We start from the raw sequence: 20,953 nt of genomic DNA on the forward strand, positions 1-20,953 counted from the left end.
TATGACGCTCTTTCGTGGGTTTGTGCTTCAACAGCGCTCACCGCTCATGTCATGACGGGGGCGCTGCCCCTCCGACTCTCTAGAACCCGCTCACGACAACACGCTACGCGTGCGAAGGTGCGCTACGCTGGAGAGGTGCGCCAACCACTCTGACACGGGGACGTGCTCTCGGCAAATGCGACACATGACGGTGCGGTCTTTCGCAGCCGTGCAGGCGGCCTGCGTGCCCTGCCGCTTGCCTCCTCTAATCTTCCGCCGCGTCTGCTGGGCACGACGTGGGGGCACAATGCCCTTGCGCAGGTTGTCGAGTGTTTCCATGCGCATATGCTTCTGAGGGTACCCGGGGAAGTGCAGCTGCAAGTAGTTTCGAAACGCGGCCACCTCAGAAGCGTTCTCGTACAGACGCTTAAACTGGATGTACGACTGTGTGATCATCGTGACGTCATTCTTCAGAATCGCCCCAGAGGCGGTGCGGCGCTTGCGCCAACGCAGCCTGTAGGGCGCGCAGAGGCGGTCCAAGTCCGCCTGTTTCTCTGGCGGCAGTCCCACTCGCAATCGGCTGTCCGCCTGGTTGACGTGCATGAGACAACCCGCCAGCCGCTCAAACGGCGTTGCGTCGAGCCCGATGTAGCCGCCCTTATGTATGTCGAGCGGCGGCACCGTCTTGTGCGCGGAGAGGTAGCGCGCAAGCGTCTGCAGGCACTCCTTCCATGGGTACGGTCCGTGCACTCCGTAGCGCTTCCACTGTGGCAGGCTCTCCAGGTCACGCAGCTGATGGACTTGGAGGTAGGTGGGCTCACCGCGCTCGTGCATCTTGTAGCCGCGGCGCACGTACTGGTAGAACATGTTCATCGACACCGGCGTCTCACCGACCACCCAGGCATCGTTCGTCTTCGGATATCGGTTGCACTCGTAGACGATGCGCTTCATCTCGTCAAAGACGCTCTTCCACGGGAGACGTGCGGCGCGGTGAAGACGGTCTGTGTCGCGAGTCGAGTAGCGGACCCCGCGCCGAATGGCTGGCAGAACAAATCGGTGAAGCTTCTCCGACGTCAGGCGAAGCGAGCGGACACCGACGACGTCTATGTCGTAAGACTTCTTCTGGGGATCGATCATGTACTCAAAGAGCGTCGGATCCTCGTCCATTAGAGCATCAGTGAAAGGGATGAGAGTAGAAAAGCTCTGCAGGTTGATGGGGTCATCCGCGGCGTACGCGGGATCAAAGACGGCGGGCAGAAAGATGAGCGATGGCGGCTTGCCGTCCAGTCTGTTCAGCGGGCGGCAAATGCTTTGAATGATGTCGCGCGAGCTGTACCGCGGGGCTGCGAAAAAGACGGCGTTGAGGTCCGGTATTTCGACCCCCTCCTGGAAGAGACGCACATTCAGCAGAAGACACCGCTTCTTCGTCGTGAAGGAGTGGAGCGCTTTGGCCACGGCCGCGCTGCCCATACGCGAGTGCGCGATGAGCACGCAAAAGGGCGCGACATCGCTCGGGGGTGCTTCAGCCAGCAACTCCTCGTACAGCTTCTGAGCATGGGCAATGTTTCGGCAGAAGACGAGCATTTTGTCCACCATGCGCATCGCCTCAAAGAGGTACGGATTCATGTGCGACATGCTACCGCCCAGCACGATGCGCACAGAGAAAGGGTTCACGTAGCCGCTGTTGATGCCCTCACGGAGGTAGTAGCGGTAGGCCACGCCGCCGAAGTAGCCGCTGTCGCTCATTTTTATGGGCGTGTCGTAGGTTGGTGTAGCGGTGAGAAAGAGGCGCTGGCCATGGAGAGGGAGCTTCAGTATGGTGTTGAAGGCGGTGTCATCGGCGCTGCCGCAAACGCGGTGACACTCATCGAATATGGTGAGCTGAAAGATATTCAGTTCCTTCAGCAGCGGCGATGAGTGGTAGGTGCATAGGACCACCAGTTTGGGATTGCCCAAAATGGTCTCTCGAATCAGGTCGGGGTTGGTCGTCATCGATTCGCTGCGGTTTCCGCGCAGCACCACCGGGAGTGGGTCCGAGCCGATGAGGAGCAACGGCGTGTCTTGTAATCCGTAGGAGACGAGCTTGCGCGCCGTCTGCCGAAGGAGAGAGAGCCCGGGCACGAGGTAGAGCACCCGCCTGCTACCCTCCTTCCCGAAAAGGGTGCGCTGCATGATGTGATACGCCACTGGCGTTTTGCCACACCTGCACGCCATCTGGCACACGGCTTTCTGGCGTGCGCCGAGCTCTGCGAGGAGGCGGTCGACGGCCTCCTGCTGGTAGAGCCGAAGCGCGTCAAGGGTGTAGTCGCTGTCATCGATCCAGGAGGAAAGGAAGCTGAAATCTCCACTGCTGAGGCTCTCCTCGTCTTCCTCGTCCGCGCCGACTGCAGGATAGCTGTCCTCATCGATCGGCAAGCGGGCCGCGTGCATGCTGGCCTTGACGCTGTTGAGAACTTCACGATATGGCGCAATAGTGGCGGCGACCATGCCGGGAGAAAGCGGAGTCTCCGCTTCCTTCCCATCCTCCTCTGAGGTGTTCAAGTGGGCGCAACCGCCTGGAGGTCTTTGCTGCCGCGCTGTGGCTGGGGGCGTCGTGGCGAGCGTGCTCTTGTAACGCGGGAGCATACGCTGGACAATGGAGAGGCGCAGCTTGCGCGCAAGCGCCGCCGCTGTCTCCGTTACCTCGTCCTCGCTGAGCCGAAGCAGCTCGCGGTGCTCGACGCGCTTCGCGCTCAGGCAAAAGAGCACCGACTGCTCGAGCAGCAGCGCCTCCCTGCTAGTCTGACACTCGAAGACAGACGCGTAGTACCACTCGGGTGTAAAACAGGTCTTGAAGGAGGCCATGTCGAGACGCGTCTCAAGGCAGGTGCTGTAGCCGACCTTCACGAAACCGGCCGCCTTCAGCCACGGATGCTGCGCTACATAAAAGCCGATCGTGTGAAGGCGACATGATGTGCAGACGATCATTACATCGCTCAGTGCGCTGCGCGAAATAGCGAGCGGGTGCCGATATGTAACTGCGCAAGGTGGTTTACCGGGAGTGGAGGAGTGAGAAGGCGGAACCGAGCGGCGAAATACACAGCAAAGGGGCTCCGACAGCCAACATGGAGGTACGCTTCTATGAGTCTATGTGCTGTTTGTGGGACAATGGTGCCGAAGACGTTGACAGCAACGCCGCTGCGCGAGAGCGTCGCAAGTCTTCGCTGTATGCCGTGTGCGAGCGGGCAAGGTTTCCAAAAAGTACAGTGCTCACTGACAGAGCTGCGTGATAACAGACGCGCCCGCTGTCTCCTGGCGAGAGAACGAGGTAGAGGTAAAAGGGAAAAAGGGACGCACAGGGACAGTGGTGAGAGGTAGACGCAAAGGTAGGAGTGGCAGTTATACCCAAACACTTCGACTTCTAGTGGATGGTGCGTAGCTGGCGTCGGCATAACAGAAGCAAGCCACTTGACGCTCCAACACGTTAAGGATGGTGCGCAGGCGGCAGTCTCTGTTCCGCTGATGATAAGGGAAAGTGCATGCGCCAAAGCCAGCTTCTCTTTGTCTCACGAAGGCAAGCCGCTACACCAGAAAAAAAGTAGTCGTTGCCATAGAGGAAGCGTGGCTGGCTCAGGTAGGAGCCGCCTTCCTTGGCGGTACCGCTTATCGTTTTGTCACGATTTCAAATTAGCGCCGCGGACTTCGCTCTGCCGCGCGAGTGCGCAGCAGCAGCGTTAACAATGACGCCGCTGCGGCTCCCGGTTCTTTTGAGTGCTTCTTTCTTACGGAGGGGCACACGAACGCACACGCGCAGAAGGAGAGGACACGTGCACCAGTGTGCGTGTAGATGTTGGATAGAAAGAGGGAGAGAGACTCGCAGAGAATAACACACCCCATTGCTTTTCTATTTCGCTTTGCCGCTGCATTCCAGAAGTCACTCTGCTCACGTATGCGCAGCATCGAACAAAGAAATGATTAATGCCTTTTTTTTTCTTCACTGCTGTTATTGCGTGCGTGTACTCCCCCTCCTCTCCGCATGGGCACCTGCCGACTCTGTTGGTGCAGAGTTCCTCCTCCTTTTACTCCACTACGCCACCGTTTCTTAACACACAATTTTTTTCGTTACTTTCGTTTGCCGATGTTGAGCGCTGTCACTTACTCTCTCGGTTCCTTTTTGCTCTGCCTGCCGCCGATACGCCCCGCCACCAGCCGACACACACACTCACACACACAGAGAAGACAAACCTCTCACACACACACAAAAAGGGGAATGAAATGAGAGAAAACAGACGCACATCATAAACGTTAAAAACATTTTCCCTTTTTGTTGCCTTTCCGTTTGGCGTTTGTCTGTCCGTTCGACGCCGCACACAAACGCCCGCGGCACTTCCGCCGCCTTTTCTCTTAACGCCTTTATCGGCCACTCTTTTTGCTTGGCATGTTCGCTTCCCCTCTTTGACTCTCTGCGTGCATTACGGGAAGCGGAGGAGAAAATTCGTACACCACAGAACACAAAACAGATACGCAGACGGAAGTCCGAACGACACAGCCCAGGGAGGATGCCGACATGAAAGACGCCGGCCTACCCGCGCAGCACGTGCGAGAGCCAAGGAGAATTGAAGGGCTCATACAACCAGTCAGACAGCGGTGCGTGAAAGAAAAGGGAGAGAAGAATCCGAGGAGAGGGAGGCGCACGGGTGGCGAGAGCCGACGCTCGTCGCGTACAGAAAGGGACAGACGCAGAGAGTCCGCAACACAAGGTGACAGCAATCCGTCTCTGCAGCACTCGCACGCGTTGACCTGAGCGCTCTACTGTCCTAATCTGTTTTTTCCGCATCCGTGGCTTGCTCAGACGCGTCCGGATTGCTCGGCGCCTTCTCAGCAGACTCGTCCGATTCCCTTTCGGGTGTTTCCTTTTCAGCCCTCTCCGACGTCTCCTCCGTCGCCTTTTTCGACGTCTCCTCAGCCGCCTTCTCGTCCTTCTTTGGTGCGTCGTCCTTCGCTGGCGCCTCCGCCACGGCATCTTTGGCGGTGCCGTGCACGCGGCACTTCGCACCGAACTGGCACGCGCGACCCTCTACGTTGTTGTGCAGGAAGCGGCATCCATCGCCAAATTTGCACGAGCCCTGAAGGTTGAAGCAGCAGGCAGTCTGGCGCTCCCACTCGCGCTGCGACTCGAGTGTGCCACCGACAAACGGCTTTTTGCGGCGCACCGGGAATCCGCCGCGGCCGCCGCGGAAGCCGCCACGCATGCTGTTGTAGCCGCCACGGCCGGCGCTTGGATAGTACCACCCACTACGGCCGCGACCACTACGGTATCCGGGCATCACCGGCGGGTACCCCTGCGGAACGTTGTACATGGGGTTACCCATGGGATAGCCCTGAGGCTGGTGGTAGTAGTTGACTGGAGGCTGATTGTAGCCATGCTGAGGTATGCCGTCCATGGGCCGGCTCATGTTGTAGCCGCCATCGTTGTAGGGTGGGCGGGTGTACTGCGGCACCGGGCCCGTCGCATCGTAGTGGGGACGCTGCATCATGGTATCCGACAACGAGTAGTGACAAGGATTAGGTATACTGGATGTTGTGGAGGGCAATAGGCTCACGGAGAGTAGAAAAAAGGGGGAAGGAGAAGAAAGAGATGCTGGGCGTGTCCAACAGGTCTCAGAGAAAACCTGGGAGTGGAGAAGGCATGAGAGCTCCCGAGCCGCGCAGCACGAGTGCGCTGTCGCGGCCATGAGCGAGCCACTGCCCTGGTTAAGCGGGAGAAAGGCCGTAGAGAGAGAGAGATCAGGGAGAGGGGTGAGCGCCCTGCACACATGTATGGAGAGAGAGGGACCGCAAGCACTGCTCGGCAGGCGACCGCGAGGTGGACCCGTGGATATGGCGCTCTGCCGTGACCTCCAAGAAGGTGCTGTCATGGCTAAAACGCCACTTCCGTCTCCGTACCCAGGCGCAGGCTCACACACAGACACGCCGACAACCGCCAGAAGACACGCACATGCGTATCAGCCCCTCCCCCGCTAGTCTCACAGTGTCAGGCGCGAAAGCGGGGCAGACCGCCCTCCGACGGGCACAAGCACACACACAGCAAACGAAAAGGCGGTGCTCCCTACGAAAGGAGAAGACGAATCGAAAAGGAATGGCGCATTACATGTGATTTGTACATCGGTTGTGCGCACACAGGCTGAGGGGGTGCTGGTGGTCACAGCTCCATCACCTCACTACGCAGCGCATCCTCGTCCCCTGTGAAGTGCAGGATCGACTGCTGCAGCCGACGCAGTTTCGCGTCGAAATAGTTTTGGATCCACTCCTGTGCCTTGTCAGAAAGTTGCGTGAGGGGCTGGCGTGACACGGAGTCGATGACGTAGCAGGTGAAGGTAGATGTAGCGGACTGCTCCGCGTTGGCGGGGAGGCGGAGGACATGCATGAGGTCGACGACGCCGTTCTCCGTTAGTGTGTCCACCGCATTTTGTGGAATGTTCATGTTATACGGCGCGTTGCGGTGAGTGAGGAAGTGATTTCGGGCGTGGTAGAAGAGATCCTCAAACAGACTGCACATCGATTTCTTCTCTAAAAGAAGACGATCGCGTGTCTCCACTACTAGTGTAGGCACGCTACTCCAGTCAAACGTTTGGGCCGCTGCGGCAGCGTTCTCGCGGTCCGCCTCGTGCACGTCTACGGTAGGGGATAAGGGCTTGTTCCCTCGCGTGTCCGCCTCGCTGTAGGCCGCGCCGTCGCTCTTCATCCGCTTCATGTACGTCTCGTAAAACATCTCATCATTGGTGAGCCGCAGGTACGCCTCGTCCGCGCTACGCAGCAGTTTCTCCTCGTCAAAGGCGATCCCAGTAAGCGAGGGCTCGGCAAAATTGGTGATGAGATTGACGGGCATCTCGCTAGGCGCGTTGCGGTCCGACACGCGCAGCGAACCACACCACAGAAGCCACAACCGATCACGCTGGTCCGTTTTGAAGTAGAGCACCATTCGAGTGATGTACTTGTGCTCGGTGTAGTAGAAGTGCTGGACAATGTTGCCGCACAATTGCTTTAGTTCTACCGCAATGTTGCCCGACACACTGCCTTCATCGCTTAGAAACGTGGGGCCATCGTAGGTGACGGTGATGGAGAAGGGGTCACTCTCGGCCCTCTTGCGGTCAAAGATACGGTACTTGTTCGTGCGGCGCTGCACCATGCACACGCGCGGGCTCCACACAACCTTGATGACGCTGTTGTGGTACCCCTTCGGGAAGATAAATTTCTGCAGAATCCCCTCTGGCTTAATCTTGCGTGCCAGGAAGGCAGCCAAGGTGTCACGGTTAAACACTTCGACGAGCGTGCTCACCTCCGTCTCACCGTCGTCGGTGATCTCCGTGGTGCAGAGGTAAGCGGCGGCGATGGGGGAGCCGTCGTGAAGGTCTTGTGTGAAGCCCTGCTGGATGGTGTTCGCGTCGAGCTCCTTGCCCTGCTTCCGCACTACCTCCTTTGCCTTCATGTCTGTTGTGTACCAGCCCCGCGGAAAATTGTGCTCGAATACGACCGTGTCAGGGATTCGAATGTCGCGGCACGCCTTCATCGTCTTGGGGTTGCGCTTCGCCAGGATGTTGTACAATCCCGTGACAACGTCGTCCCCTTCGAGGGGGTGATTCTTCATCCACGTATGCTCTTTGCGTGCGCGTGACATCGTAACAGCGGAGCCCGGACCGGGAGGGTGACAGGAGGGAGGGGATGTATGGGCGAGCGAAGAAAGGAAAAAGGGGCCTTGAGCGACAACGAGGGGGGGCGGGCGGGGTGGACAGCGTCCACTGGGCTGTCGCGCTTATGTTTGTTGTGCTCTTCAGCCGAGTGTGGGCTGTGACTTGTGTGGCAGAGCGCAAATAGAAGACGAGTGGCGGTGAAGGCGGAGAGGCGCACGCGCACCGGAACACGCAGCGAAGAAGACCGAGGAGGGGGACGTCAGAGAGGAGGAAACAGAGAGGAATGCGTGAAAGCCGCGCGGCGGTACGAGTGCTGAGAGGGGATGGCAGAGGCATGAATGGAAACACAAGGAGGTGGAGGGGGACGCGGGGGATATCCGCAATCAAAGTGGCTTTGCATTCCAACGCCCTAAGTGCGGCGCCTGTGGGCGTGCAGCCGCAGCGTTCAGGAGTGGGGCTGTGGAGAGAGGGCGCCCGCGAAAGGAGCGAACTCGCCGAGGGAGGGCGAAGAGGACGGAGGACACACCACCGCTAAAGAGTTGAGAGAGTCGAGGGCGATCGTGCGCTGTGGAGCTGCCAATGCCCCGATTCAATCTCGCCACGCAACGTACACTTCATCGGTGCGAAAGCGCTGTGTAATGGTTGCCTCCGCCATGGTTGTGAAGGACCCGCTCAGGTACTGGAGCAGCCCCGCGTACGCGATCATGCATCCATTATCGATACAGTATCGCTGGTCCATGTCGAAGCAACGGCCCCCACGCTCTGCTGCCATACACTGCATCATCTCCTGCAGACGCTCGTTGCAGCCCACTCCACCGACAATGAGCACGTCGGTGGCTTTGATGTGCGACATGGCGCGCTCCGTCACCTCCACAAGCATGGCAAAGATGGTCTCCTGCAGTGAGAAGCAGATGTCGTCCGTGTTGAATGTCTCGCTAGGCGGTACCGGCGCGCTCGTCAGCGGCTGTGCCGCCTTTCGACGCCTGTCGGAGACTTCGCAAACGTCTGGTTCGGTGAATTGAGGATGATGGACGAGCTGCTCGACATAGGAGAGGATGCCACTGAAGGACATGTCCATTCCCTTCACAGTGTACGGGAGGCGGATGTAGCACGTGCCCTTCTTCGCTTTCTGTTCAATGTTGTAGCCAGGCGCTGGGTCGTTGGAGATGCCGAGGAGGCGGGCAACTCGGTCGAGGCAGTTGCCCACGGCGATGTCGATCGTTTCACCAAAAATGCGGTATCGGTGATCAGCGTAGGCGATGACCTGCGTGTTGCCCCCGCTAACGTACAGCACCACGGGATTCGCACTCTTCGTGACGACGCGGCCCATCTCGATGTGGCCGATGCAGTGGTTGACACCGACCAGCGGCTTCCCCCACAAGAGGGAAAGTGTTTTGGCTACAGTGCAGCCAACAGCGAGCGGTGCGCCCATGCCAGGACCCTTCGTGTACGAGATGATGTCGATGTCAGCAGGGGTGACGGCGGCATCGTGCATGGCGCGCTGTATAATCTGCAGCACATGCTGCGAGTGGTGAATGGCCGTCTCGCGCGGCAGAAACCCGGTCCCAGGTGGGGTGATGTAGGTTTCGCGTACGTTGGAAAGCACCGTACCACTCTGGTCCACGACCCCCACACCGATCTTGTTGGCGCTCCCCTCGATCCCTAGGGATAGTGTGCGCTTCATCTTGAGTCACGGCGCGAGCGACGAGCTGAGGGACGGGCAGGCGACAAAAACAACAGCAGAGGAGGGATAAGAGGGAGGAGGGAGGACAATGGGATGGCAATCGGCTCGGTTGGGGTTAGAGGGTGGTGGGCCGAGACGGTGGAGAGGCAACGATGGACCCGAAGAGGAAGTCTCAGGAAAGACTTGGACGTGCGCAGCGACGGAGAGAGCGTCTTTTCCCTTTCTTATGGATATATATATATATATGTGTGTGTGTGCACTATGTGAGCGTCTGCGCTCTTGTACTGTGACACCTCTTCTAGAGACACAGCTCACGAAAGCGCTGCACAGGGACGTTTTACTTGCCCATGCCGAGATCGCTGCGTGCGGTGGTGCTCATCAGCACGCGCCTCGCCGCGTACGCGTTCTGCCGCTTCATGTGCCACTTGCGTCGGCGTAGTGAGGTGAAGGCGGGAGAGTAAAGTGCCGTGGCTCTCTGATAGGTGTCGACATCGCGCTCGTTTCGCGCCGCGAATGCCGCGCCGTACGCGATGCCGTCGGTGTGCAGCTGCCGCTGCAACTGGAGGCGATTGACAGTCAGCCGGAGCATGGAGGTAAAGGCTGTAGATCTGCCTCGGAGCGGAGTTGTTGGTACAACGGAGGTGCTGCGCCAGTCGTGTGTGCGGGACCGAGCGCAATGTCTTGAGAGGCGAGATCAGAGAGGAAGGCAGAGGCCACGGAGACAGTTGGTCGCGACGATCACATGGGAGAAACAATACCACTGGTGACGCTGTGTGACGCCAGAGAATCTGCGTCTGCTCGGTCACCGCCCTGGTCGGCCCACATTCGAGCGGATGCACGACACGTGTGCTGATTCAAACGGCACTGGACCGCTGTATGGTCTGTGCTGCTGCGTTCGCGCATGGCAGCTCCGTCACCTAAAAGGCGACGAGCCTTCACCAGCGGCGGCACATCCAGCGCTGATGACAATGCGTTGACGCTGTAGAAGCGGCGCGGCGCGCGGTAAAGTCGTCATTCATCGGGATTCGGAGAGAGGAAACAAACGGTTCGGCGCACACATACGCACCCAGAGGGCCAATGGGGTACGACGACGACGACACACGTGCCCACACGCACATCCATTTGTTAGCGAAGTGCCGCGCCTCTCCTAAAAGAGGTAATGTGTCGTCTCTGGCTCGGCGACTTCGTGGCGCTTGTGCACGAGCATCAGCGCTGCTGACACCGCCAAGAAGGGCACAATGAGCGTATACTTGATGGCGTGCATGAAGTGCATGTTGAAGCTGAGGGCAATGGAGTCGGTGAATGACTGTCCGTTCGGCAGTGTGAGAACGACGTTCAGCGACGAGTGCACTCTCTCCAGTGGGGCACGCAACTTCACAATGTGGGTCCCCGGCGTGCTGAAACGCTTGCGGTAGAGAAGGATGCGGGTGCCTACGGTGATGTCGACCGCGTAGCTGCGGCTCGTGGCAGCCGGCCGTGAGTCATAGATGGTGAACTCAATGTTGAACGTGTCGCCGCGAATATCGCGGAAAGCGCGGAAGTTGGGGGAGATGAAGACGCCAACGTAGTCTGCACTCGCGCTTGCGCCATTGACACCCTTTGTTTTGCTGGGCCAGGCGTTCATGGGGGTGTACGGTGTGGACGTCTCAAAGACGTAGACGCCACCATTGATGGTGGTCACGACCAGGCTCATCTGCCCGTTGCCCAAGACGTCATCGGCGAGCACCATGGACGAGGATTTCTCGTCGATGTCGATCGTCTCGACACAGCCAGAAGAGCTTTGCACGAGGTACACGCGGCCGTTGTGCGACGGCACCACGATATCGAGGCCATTGCTGAACATCATGCCGTTGAGGTTCAGCAGCAGCACCGGTGCCACAATAGAGCCGCCCGTCACGATAGGGAAGGAGGGCAGCACTGTGCCATTGGCGCCGCGCAATGCATAGATGAGCCCCGAGGTAGTGCCAAAGACGACGTCGACGGTGCCGTCGCCGTCGACGTCGCCGAAGGTGAGACGGTCGGCGACGCCGCCGATTACATCCTTCTCCCACATGACAGAGCCAGAGGCGTTGTAGCACCGCACTTTGCCCTCGGTGTCACCGATGCAGATGTCGAGGGTGCCGTCGCCTGTGGTGTCCTCCGCTGTCGGGCTGGCGGAGAGGGGTCCGAGGAGAACGGGCCACCCATCCAAAACATTCCCATCGGCGCCGAAGCCAAACACAAAGCCGAGCGATGTGCTGACAAACACCTCCATCGACCGCGCTTCGTCGGCGTTGATGACGAGTGGGGTGCTCAGGGCGTAGGCGGCCTTGGCACTTCTTTTGGTCGACGCGTGCAGCACGCGGGCCCATCGCGTCTCACCCGTGATGAGGTTCAGGCAGACCACCGCCGTGGCCACAAAGTCGTCAGGGTCGACCCCGCCGGCAAACCGCTCCGGCTGCTTGGTCACAGCATCCTCGCTGAAGAAGTAGCTGACGTGCACAATCACATCCAAGTCGCCGTTCTGGTCCACATCGGCCACCACCGGGGTGGAAAGGATGTGGGCGTCCACCTGGATCTCATCCTCACTGAGGACAATGTCGGTTGCTTGCCGCAGGTTGCGGCCTTGGAAGGTCGTCTCTCCCCATTCTTTAGCCAGCACTGTGGTGCGGTAGAGTTCTGGGTGAAAGAGAAGGTCGAGGGAGGCGCGCGCTTCCGGACTGAGGTGGCTGTTTGGACCCACCTCTGCCTCCGTCTCCCTCCACAGATGCGACGTATCCTCGTCGTCGATGTCGATCACATCATCGTCGATCCAAGCCTCCAGGTTGTCCCTTGCGTGGATCTCATCATCATCGTCCACGGCCATCGCCCGTGTCGGGGTGTGGTGCCGTTGAGCTAGTCGATGGCGACGCTGCTGCTGCAGTACCTCGTCGGGGGTAATCGTCAGGTCATCCATGTGGCGCGCTCTCAAAATGTCCTCTAGAACAGTCGCGCTTTTCAGTGGTGTGCCAGGGCGGACGGTGGCCGCTTCCTGAGGCAGCACGTTGTCCTTCACCCAGTTCTTCTTCATAGCGAGCGGAGGTACTTGCAGGTAGCCCTGAACCTTGCCGTCAGAGCCGAATATGACGAGCTCTCCAGTGTACAGGGCCACCAACCAGTCCACCTGACCGTCCCCGTTCAGGTCGACGGGAAGCGGGCTCGCGTACGTTTTCATGCGAGGATGCATGAAGGGAAAGCCAGGGATGTCCTCCCCTGTCACGCCGTCCAGCGCCTCCAGGAACTGGGAGAAGGTGGGGATGAGCACTTCCTTATGACCATCTTGCGCGAGATCCACGACGCGCGGCGTGGCGTATACACTGCTGCCCACCCGCGCTGACCAGGCGAGATTGATGCCAGGGTAGCAGTGACTCGTACTATTGGGGACGAGCAGCGCGGCATCTTGGGCCCTGCCCACCGCAAGGAAGAGCAGCCCGCACAGTCCGAGAGAGAGGAGCGCGATCATGACCCTGCAGCGCACCGCTGGAGAAAGGCGGCGCGTCTGCAGGCAGGGAAAATTTGTGTGATGGCGCGGAGGGGTAAGGCAGAAAAGGGATGACGTGGGTGCGTGTCGAAGAGAGACTGCCATCAGTAGTGCATTTCACTGCTGATCAAAGCGCCGAAGTGGCGTTGAGAGACGGGAAGAGGGGGGAGGAAGCGTGACCATGAAGAAGGAAGGGAGGGGAAAAGATTGGCAGTCGCAGCAGAGGAGGCGGGTGCTGCGCACGGCAGCATCAACAGTGGTGTATGCGTGTGCATGAGAAGGGGAGAGAGGACACGCACCGAGAAGACGGCAGCATCCAATGCGACGTTCGCTCGCGAAAAGCCCCCGCCTGCTGTGACCGCAGGGAGAGTGGGCGTGCGCCAAAAAGAGGGCAGACTGGCCAAAGAGAGGAGGAATAGCAGAGATGAGCACCCGCAGAAGCGGCGAGGGGTGCCGACTACGGCCCCCGCTCCTTCCAATGCGCAAACTGCGGTGTGGGCGTGGCCTTCGCCCGCACCTCTGCCGGAATCGGCCTTCCCTGGCCAATGGAGGGGAGCTCGCCGGCCTTCATGCCTTTGAGGTACGGCACTGCGTACATCCCCAGCGAGGACCAGAGCATCATGAAGCTGAGAAATAGCTTCCAGGGGTAAACGCGGAGCTGAACGAGCCTCTCACGCCACGGCAGCGTGCGGTTGCGCTCAATACGCTGGCGGTCCTTCTGCAACGCGTGGAGCAGATCAAAGCGCTCTTTGCCATGCTTGCAGTTACTCGTGGCGTGAACCGTCGACCGGCGCGGTGGCACCTTTGGCTTCGCGAGCAACAGTCCAACGCGCCGCAGCATGGTGATGGGCGTCTAATACAGAGTACAGCGGGAGTGCGCGATACGGAGCCGCGCGTCTGCAGCTTCCTTGTCGCCGCGGCGCTCGTATGAGGACGAGTGCGCGTGAAGCAAAAAGATTCGGGGAGAGAAAAACCGAAGGGCATTGGAAGGGAGGAAGAGGATGGGTGCAACATGAGGAAAGGGTGCGACAGGAAGGTGTGGCTCAGCTCTTTATCGACACCGTCAACGTTCACACGGGGGCAGCTTCTTTGGTCTCTCACGCCTGGGCCTCATAGCGCTTCATAGATTTCGTGCAGGAGCCATCGCATCGGAACAGAAGACACGGGTACATGTCAACACAAGAGACCCAACACCATAGCGCACCGGCCAATTCTACGGCTCACACGGCAACCACGAATCGCCCCGATACGACGCGTGAACGCATACAGCAGGCAAGAGAGAGAGAGAGCGGAAAGCACAACGAGCAGTGAACGCCCAACGCCATCGCAGCCAATCCCAACACGCGGGGAGCCCACACCACAGCATCGAGGGGAGCAGCTATCCCGTCGGTACCGCGGTTACTGGGCCGCGCTGCGAGGAGGTAGAGCGCGCGTGTGATGCTACGTACTGCCGCACTTCGCGCTTCCACCTGAGCAGCTCCTCAGCGATACGTCCGTTCTCTTCAATCAGTGTATCCCGCTCGCTCGCGATCCGTGAACACTCGCTCGTGAGGCGCTCATTTTCGTCGGAGAGCTGCTGCAAGTCGCTCACAATACCAGCGGCGTCGGCACCACCGCTGACAGCGATACCAGCGCCCCATGGCGTGGATGCAGCAACGGTCTCTTGCAGCTGCCTAATCTCCCGCGCGTGCGCCTCCTCCTGCGCCATCATATCCTCCAGCGTGTGAGTGAGCGACACACACTGCCACTCAGCTTTCTCGCGCAGCTGCTCCGACTGCGCGAAACTCGCCGACATGCGCTGACTTTCCAGCTGATAGTAGCTGACGGATTCGCGCAGCTGTTCCACCTCCGTCGCAAGCCGTGCCGCCTCCCGCTCCGCCACCTCCTTGGCAAGGCGTTCCGCCTGCATCTCCTCACGCAGCTTGCGCACGCGGCTCTCTGCCTCGGCGCTCAGTGAGGCCGTGTATCGTAGCTGCGCGGAGCGCCCTTCCTCCTCTTGTCGGCAGAGGCGTTCCTCTATCTCGGCTCGTCGCATCTTTTCCTGCTGAAGCACACGCCTGTGATCCTCTCTGGTCTCCTCCAACGTGCGGCGGCTGCGCTCCGCCTCGCGCTGGTGCTCCTCGACCTGCTCCTTCATCCGCTCCTGCAGCACTGCCTGAGCCTGCTGCGCCTCGCGCAGCTGGGCTTCTTGTGCACGCAGCTTGTCCGCCAATGCCTTCTTCATCTGCGCCATGTCCTCTTGCAGCTGTGCGATGCGCTGCTCGTACTCGGCGCGGTCTCGGCGAGCGCTATCGTTGGCGCCAGCTGCCTGGTCCACAGCCTGGCGCTTCGCTTCCACTGCCACCGCCACCTCATTTTGCAGTTGCGTGTTGAGAAACTGCAGGTGGTCGCGCTGCCGCTTCACCTCCTCTACCAGCGTCACGGCCCGCTCCGCCCTCTCCCGCTCACTGGCCACCTTATCCGCGCACTCGGCCTCCATGGAGCGTTGGCGCTGCTCCATCGCGTTGATGTCGTAGAGGAGCGACTGCAACTGCGTCTTTACCTTTTCCATCTCTCGTTGCTTTCCGCTGTAGAGCTGTTTGTACTGCTCCGCAGCGGACTGGAAGCCCTCGCACTGCTCCGCCGCCTCCTCCATCTGCCGTTGCGCCTCCTTCATTTCCGCTGCATTCGCATCGAGCGTGCGCTGGAGCCCGAGCTGCTGGTTCTCTAGCTCCTTGCGAAGCATGTCAACGGTGAGCTGCAGGCGCACTGCCTCCGACGCCTCGGCACTGCTCTGCGCAGCCCGCATCTTTTGATTCTCACGGCCGAGAAAGGCCACCTCGTCTTGCAGGCGTGCGTTCTCCTGCAACAAGCGTCTTATACGAGGGTCAGCAGACGCGCTGGGCGAGATGCTATTCATCGAATGCAACGGCGCGCTCTCGCGGAACATCGCTTTCATAGGCGGCGTTGCGGAGCCTCGTATGGGGCTGAGCTGGCGGCTGCCTCGCTGACTCGTCAGGTTCATGCGCCGCCGCTCCTCTAGTCGCAGCTGCGCGCGAACGAGGAGCTCGTCAGTCGCATTATCTGCTACAGACGTCCGCAACCGCGAGGTTTCTGTCACATCGCTGATGCTGTCTGCCCACATTTTTGACGTCCCAGGGACCGGAGGCCGCGGGGCTGTTGCAGCTGCCTGGCGTGGTGGAAGCGGCAGTACGTGCTGCACAAAGTCGTCGCTCGCCTGATCTTCCTGGGCATCGTCGAGACCTTGCGCCGCATCCGCGCGCAGCGTATCCGCCGCGACGTGGGAGAACGCCATCGTTGGGGGGGACACGGGGCCCTCGCCTCTCTTGACGAGCGGGGTAGGCTGAAACGGCACGTTTGCAGGCGAGGGGCGCTTCATCGGTGTAGGTGAGACTTGAAATGCCGGCGAAGATGAGTTCCGCTGCTGAAGTGGCCGCTCTGTTTCCGAAAGGGGAGTGCTCTGGGTATCGGTCACGGAGAACGGCAGCTTCGGCGCTGCTGTCGGCGACGGTGCGGGGTGCGCTGTGGGTGGCGCTGATTCACTCGGACGGCTGTCGGCCGGCGCAGCGGTCGTGTCCGTGTGCTGCGAGCGATCGTTGTCAAACTCGAAAGCGATACTGTCCGAGTCGTCGGTCGCGGTGACGGACTTAAAGCTCAGCGTCGGCATCAACTTTCGGGGCGGGGCTTCATCGAACTCGAAGTCGCTATCGGAGTCCACATCGTCGAAGCGCTTGACGCGTGGGGAAGACTTGTTCATCGTGCGAGAGAGAGGCAGGCGGCGGACGTGCCAGTGAGGGTACTAAAGGGAGGGAGGTGGATGGTGAAACGGGTGAAGTCACGACATTCAGCGTGCGCGTCTTTGCGTAGTACGCGTAGCACACTGAACAAGAGAAGCGGCACTGCCGAGCTCGCGCGTGAGACAGTCGATGGCTACCACGCGATCCTGCTGTAGTCTCGTCTTCTACTGGGGTGTGCGGTTAGGATAGCCTGCCACAGCGGAGGGCTGAAGAGGGGGAGGTGAAGGAGAGAGGGCGAGTGAAAGTTAGGCACAATGTTCGCTGTCGAAGCATCGCGGTGGCCAACTCAGAGGTTCTTCCGTTGGCCCCCGGCTTCCCTTGTTGAATGTGGAGGTGGTTACAGGGTGTAGGGAGGCGGCACGAGAGCGCAAGAAGAGATGGTTGCCGCCCATGAGAAGAGTGAGCTCCACGAGATTGTGCGCAGAGATGCTCTCGTGGACGATGGTGATACCTCAGCAGTGGCCGGTCCGTGGACTCAAAGGGAGGAGGACGGAAGTCCGATGGGCTTGCGGTGCACATAAAGAAGAAAACAGGCCCGGCGCGCCTAGTCACCCTTTTTTCGCCCCCCGCGCACATCGAGGCGAGATGTGCCCTTACCCATCTCCCCGCTCTCTTTGCTTTGTTCCGAGCTGGAGTGTGTGCGGCAGTGAGCGCACGTTGCGAGGGCCACAGCGGACTCTAAAGAGGAATGGCAGGCTTTCCTGTGACAGGATCACGACTGCGATAGAGCAGGACGTAGGCAATGTGCGCTTCCCCGACACCACGCAGCCGCTTCACGTCCTCCTCCGAGACCGCCGCCACGCGATCGTCATCGTAGATGAGCCACGCGTTGGACTTTCTCCCCCAGTAGACGTAGTGGCCGCCGTCCGCGCTGCGGCCCTTGTGCGAGATGACACCGCACAGCTCGTAGTAGCCGCTCTCGTTCTGGAGGACGAGGGGTACTTTCTCCTCCGCTTTGTCCTCTGGCGACAGCGCCTCCGTGCGGGGGCGGCGACGCCGCTCCAGCTCCTTATCGCGCCGTGCTCGTATAAGTTCGCGCCCCGGCTTTTCTGCGGCCTTGAGCGCTTCGGAGGAGACGATGCTGATATCGAGGATGACGGGAAACGTGATCGGCTTCAGAATCTTCGCCTTTTTTTGAATGTCGCCGCGCCAGGAGAAGCGTACCATATGGACAAAAATGAACTCCGGCGCTTCGCTCAACTTGCTGATGCGGGTGAACTGGGCGGCATCTTTCTGCAGTGCCTCGCATGGTGCTGTGAACCGCTCATCGAAGGCGCGCTCGAGGCCTGCCTCCAGTGTCTGCACCTCACCCGTGATGTTGCAGGACAGCATCGTGAAGGGGACTTCGGACTCCCTGCCTTTGTCAGCCGGGTCATCGATGCAGGTGAGGGTCTGGTGCAACTTTCCCTGAAAAAGGTGCGCGTATTTTTCGGGCAGCACGGAGCTCACGGCCTGGAGCAGCATATTCAGCACCTCCTGCGAGTCCTGCTGCATGAGGCCACCGTGCTCGTCGCGCTCGCCAAACGTTGGATTCGTCTGCACCAGCATCGTCCAGAGCTGGAGCGGTATCACCGGCTCCGTAGTGCTCTCAATCGCCTGCAGCACGGCACCGAGCTGGCGCAGCAGTAGGTTGTCCCCGCGGTAAGCCTGGAGCACTTCACGAATCTGCGGGACACTCCGTATCATCTGCAGAGCCGCATTCAGGTAGCACGTGTTGGCGATGTTCTTGAAACCGTTGGAGGTAGTGGAGCCCGGCATAAAGCCGCCAGCCTCGTTCGTTTCCACAACAGCCTCCTGTATGGTGGGCAGCGCCGCAGCGCTCTCTGCGGACCCAATCAGCATGACCGTTTTCCCATCCATGAGGCCGGCGGCGCTGAGCGTTGCGTCATCGTTACTCATGGCGGGTTTCAGGCCCATGAGTTTCTGCTTCTCCACCGGCACACCGGTCTTAGCCTTGAGCGTCTCCTTGAACGAGCCCACGGTGCTGCCCAAGTCCACGTCTACGGTGAAGTTCTCCTTACCCCACTTCACTTTGATTTCGGCCATCATGGAGAGGGACAACGGGCTTCAGACACACGCTGACGGGGGAGAGGAAGGGGGCACAAGTGACCGGCGAAGAGAAGGCGGGGTGAGTGGCAGTGCTTCTGTGCATGAAGGCGTGCGTGTGTATTAGGTAGGCGAGATTGGAGCAGCAGAAAGCCAGATTGGAACAAGAAGGGCGCGCCAGTGGTGATTTGGTGGAGCAGCAGCGGTCACGCACAACTTATGCGCTGGTTTGTGTTTGTGTTTGTGTGTGTGTGTGTGTGTGCTTCGGCGAGAGCTGCGTGAGGGAGGCGTCCCCCACAGCACAGCGCACGTTGCTAAGTTGCGGCGCCATACTGAAAAACGGTGACAGCCCATTCGCTCCCTCAGCGATATTCGCCGCTTCGGTCTCAGGAAGAGCAGTCGCTGAACACGCTGAGTGGCCCGCGTTGTGTGTTTGTTGCTCCTGTCTTTCTGCTTGTCTATTGCGCGCGTGTGTGTTGTTGTGCGTCAAAGGCGCCTTGCCTCTCTCTTTGTCTGACACAGTTGGGATGCGCGCATGGGGTGAGGGCCATCGGTCCATCGGCTCCAGCAGAGCCAGTGGGCACCATTCGCCCCTCCTCCGGCCCCGTCCCCCACATACACACGCACGCGGTCAGGAGAGAAGAAACAAAATCTGTGCCTTGCAGGCGGACTCCATCGTCGTGGCACCCGCATCGAGAGGGCGTGGGATAGATTCCAGCTGGCGCCGCAGAAGCGCGCAGAGGACACTCTTTCGCTGCAAGGTGTCCCGTAGTACAGGGCGGTGCCACTGCCTGTCAGCGGTTCGAATGAGCTGCTCGACTTCCCTCCGCCGCATGGCCCCGTAGGTCCAGGAGGCGAAGACAGCTGGTGCGTTTCGGGGCGGCGTCACCCGCACCCAGCGAAAGGACAGGTCAGCGCCCACTAGGGTGCTGTGAATGCCGATAGACCTCAGCACACAGAGGACGATGATGTTGAGAATGCACTCCGACGCGCAGCGGTTTTGCAACAGCGAGACGAGGCTGAAGTCCTCCGGCTTCACTTCGCGTCGCTCGAGCGCGCCTGCCTCACGGACAAGCTCTATAAAGGTGTTGAGGTGCTTCGCGTGCCCTGCCTTGAGCGAGCGTACCTCCAACCGCTCCTGCACCGTGTAAGCGATCCTCTGCACGCACGATCGGATGCCTACCTGATAGTCCTTGATGCGCCTCTCCAAGGCCTGCTGTGAGTCACACCCGACGCGCGCGCTGTGAAGTGCGGCGCTCATGAGGGCCGTTCCGTCGCAGAGGTCCCAGTGGCCCTGCCCCTCGAGCCTCTCCCACTCTGCCAGTACTCGGATCACAAAGAGGGAGTCGCGGGCCTCTTTGAGAAAGGTGAAGGCGTTCGCCACCGCGGCCGGAGTGTACGGTGCCTCGAAGGAGCGCCGGGCAACTTGGCGCGGCTCATCTCCCGGGGCGATGCAGACCTGCGGGGGCGCAAATTCGATCCACTGCAGCAGCGCCATGCGCCGCAGGGGGGACTGCCCTGCGACGGAGACCACCTTGAGAACTCGACGGTAGAGGGAGTGTGAAAGCTCCTTACTGATACCGTCGCCTCTCTTCTTCATCCGACGGACTCCCGATGAAGGGGTTGCGCGCGCGAGAGAGCAACAGAGAGAGAGACAGAGTCTGCGCCGTTGGATGCGCCACGATGATAGGGATGCGCTTAAGCTGAGGAGGTGTCACCAAGGGAGGCAGCAGGTAGGCGCGCGGATGCAGTCAACGCCCCTCGTGCCATCCGTCTCGCTGAATGCCACTTGAGGGGGAAGAGAGGCGTGACAGAGGACAAAACAAACGCCGCATTCGATTCAGTGAAGTACGCCGAGAGGCAGTGGGACGCGCAGAGGGTGAGGGGGATGGGGACAGGACAACGTGTGCGCGTGTGTGTTGTAGGAGAGGAGGGGGAGAACAAAGCCCGCAAAGGGAGGGGATCGCAGCGATGATGTGTGCCTGGGTGTCGTGCGCACGTCGCCTACGCGCGGTCTTCACGACAACGCTGCAGCCTGCATGTAACAGGGGCAACGAGGAGGATCTCCGCAGAGCACACGCGATATTTTTTATTTTGGAAACTTAGGAGGGATCAAAGTGCGCCACTTGCGCATCCATAAAGCGGCACATACGCACGCCCACGCCGGGGGCGCGGCCCACGCGTCAGGCCGCGCCACAGAACGCGCGGGCACAGCCAACAAGGAGAGCCGCCACGTTAAACTCTCGACATGTCTCCAGCCGCTTAACCACAAGAGAGA

General features: G+C 60.1%; 10 protein-coding genes across 10 annotated transcripts; all 10 read right to left on the reverse strand.

The window, feature by feature from the left end:
- Positions 1-90: 90 nt before the first annotated feature.
- LSCM1_01309 (uncharacterized protein) lies at positions 91-2,946 on the reverse strand (the record flags this gene model as incomplete). Its single annotated transcript, XM_067318931.1, has 1 exon — positions 91-2,946. The coding sequence occupies one exon, from the start codon at positions 2,944-2,946 to the stop codon at positions 91-93; it is 2,856 nt and encodes a 951-aa protein (XP_067176210.1).
- A 1,829-nt stretch (positions 2,947-4,775) lies between these two features.
- LSCM1_01310 (uncharacterized protein) lies at positions 4,776-5,495 on the reverse strand (the record flags this gene model as incomplete). The annotated part of the gene is made up of 1 exon (XM_067318932.1): positions 4,776-5,495. The coding sequence occupies one exon, from the start codon at positions 5,493-5,495 to the stop codon at positions 4,776-4,778; it is 720 nt and encodes a 239-aa protein (XP_067176211.1).
- A 665-nt stretch (positions 5,496-6,160) lies between these two features.
- On the reverse strand, positions 6,161-7,636 carry LSCM1_01311 (uncharacterized protein; the record flags this gene model as incomplete). Its single annotated transcript, XM_067318933.1, has 1 exon — positions 6,161-7,636. The coding sequence occupies one exon, from the start codon at positions 7,634-7,636 to the stop codon at positions 6,161-6,163; it is 1,476 nt and encodes a 491-aa protein (XP_067176212.1).
- A 602-nt stretch (positions 7,637-8,238) lies between these two features.
- Positions 8,239-9,333, reverse strand: LSCM1_01312 (uncharacterized protein; the record flags this gene model as incomplete). Its single annotated transcript, XM_067318934.1, has 1 exon — positions 8,239-9,333. One exon carries the CDS (start codon positions 9,331-9,333, stop codon positions 8,239-8,241), a length of 1,095 nt encoding a protein of 364 aa, XP_067176213.1.
- Positions 9,334-9,670: 337 nt separating this feature from the next.
- On the reverse strand, positions 9,671-9,922 carry LSCM1_01313 (uncharacterized protein; the record flags this gene model as incomplete). The annotated part of the gene is made up of 1 exon (XM_067318935.1): positions 9,671-9,922. The coding sequence occupies one exon, from the start codon at positions 9,920-9,922 to the stop codon at positions 9,671-9,673; it is 252 nt and encodes an 83-aa protein (XP_067176214.1).
- A 558-nt stretch (positions 9,923-10,480) lies between these two features.
- Positions 10,481-12,814, reverse strand: LSCM1_01314 (uncharacterized protein; the record flags this gene model as incomplete). The annotated part of the gene is made up of 1 exon (XM_067318936.1): positions 10,481-12,814. One exon carries the CDS (start codon positions 12,812-12,814, stop codon positions 10,481-10,483), a length of 2,334 nt encoding a protein of 777 aa, XP_067176215.1.
- Positions 12,815-13,289: 475 nt separating this feature from the next.
- On the reverse strand, positions 13,290-13,673 carry LSCM1_01315 (uncharacterized protein; the record flags this gene model as incomplete). Its single annotated transcript, XM_067318937.1, has 1 exon — positions 13,290-13,673. One exon carries the CDS (start codon positions 13,671-13,673, stop codon positions 13,290-13,292), a length of 384 nt encoding a protein of 127 aa, XP_067176216.1.
- A 537-nt stretch (positions 13,674-14,210) lies between these two features.
- LSCM1_01316 (uncharacterized protein) lies at positions 14,211-16,589 on the reverse strand (the record flags this gene model as incomplete). The annotated part of the gene is made up of 1 exon (XM_067318938.1): positions 14,211-16,589. The coding sequence occupies one exon, from the start codon at positions 16,587-16,589 to the stop codon at positions 14,211-14,213; it is 2,379 nt and encodes a 792-aa protein (XP_067176217.1).
- Positions 16,590-17,307: 718 nt separating this feature from the next.
- LSCM1_01317 (uncharacterized protein) lies at positions 17,308-18,678 on the reverse strand (the record flags this gene model as incomplete). The annotated part of the gene is made up of 1 exon (XM_067318939.1): positions 17,308-18,678. One exon carries the CDS (start codon positions 18,676-18,678, stop codon positions 17,308-17,310), a length of 1,371 nt encoding a protein of 456 aa, XP_067176218.1.
- Positions 18,679-19,306: 628 nt separating this feature from the next.
- On the reverse strand, positions 19,307-20,275 carry LSCM1_01318 (uncharacterized protein; the record flags this gene model as incomplete). The annotated part of the gene is made up of 1 exon (XM_067318940.1): positions 19,307-20,275. One exon carries the CDS (start codon positions 20,273-20,275, stop codon positions 19,307-19,309), a length of 969 nt encoding a protein of 322 aa, XP_067176219.1.
- Between the last annotated feature and the right edge of the window lie 678 nt (positions 20,276-20,953).

The sequence above is a fragment of the Leishmania martiniquensis genome, chromosome 31, assembly GCF_017916325.1.
Source record: "Leishmania martiniquensis isolate LSCM1 chromosome 31, whole genome shotgun sequence".
NCBI classification, from domain to species: Eukaryota; Euglenozoa; class Kinetoplastea; order Trypanosomatida; family Trypanosomatidae; genus Leishmania; species Leishmania martiniquensis.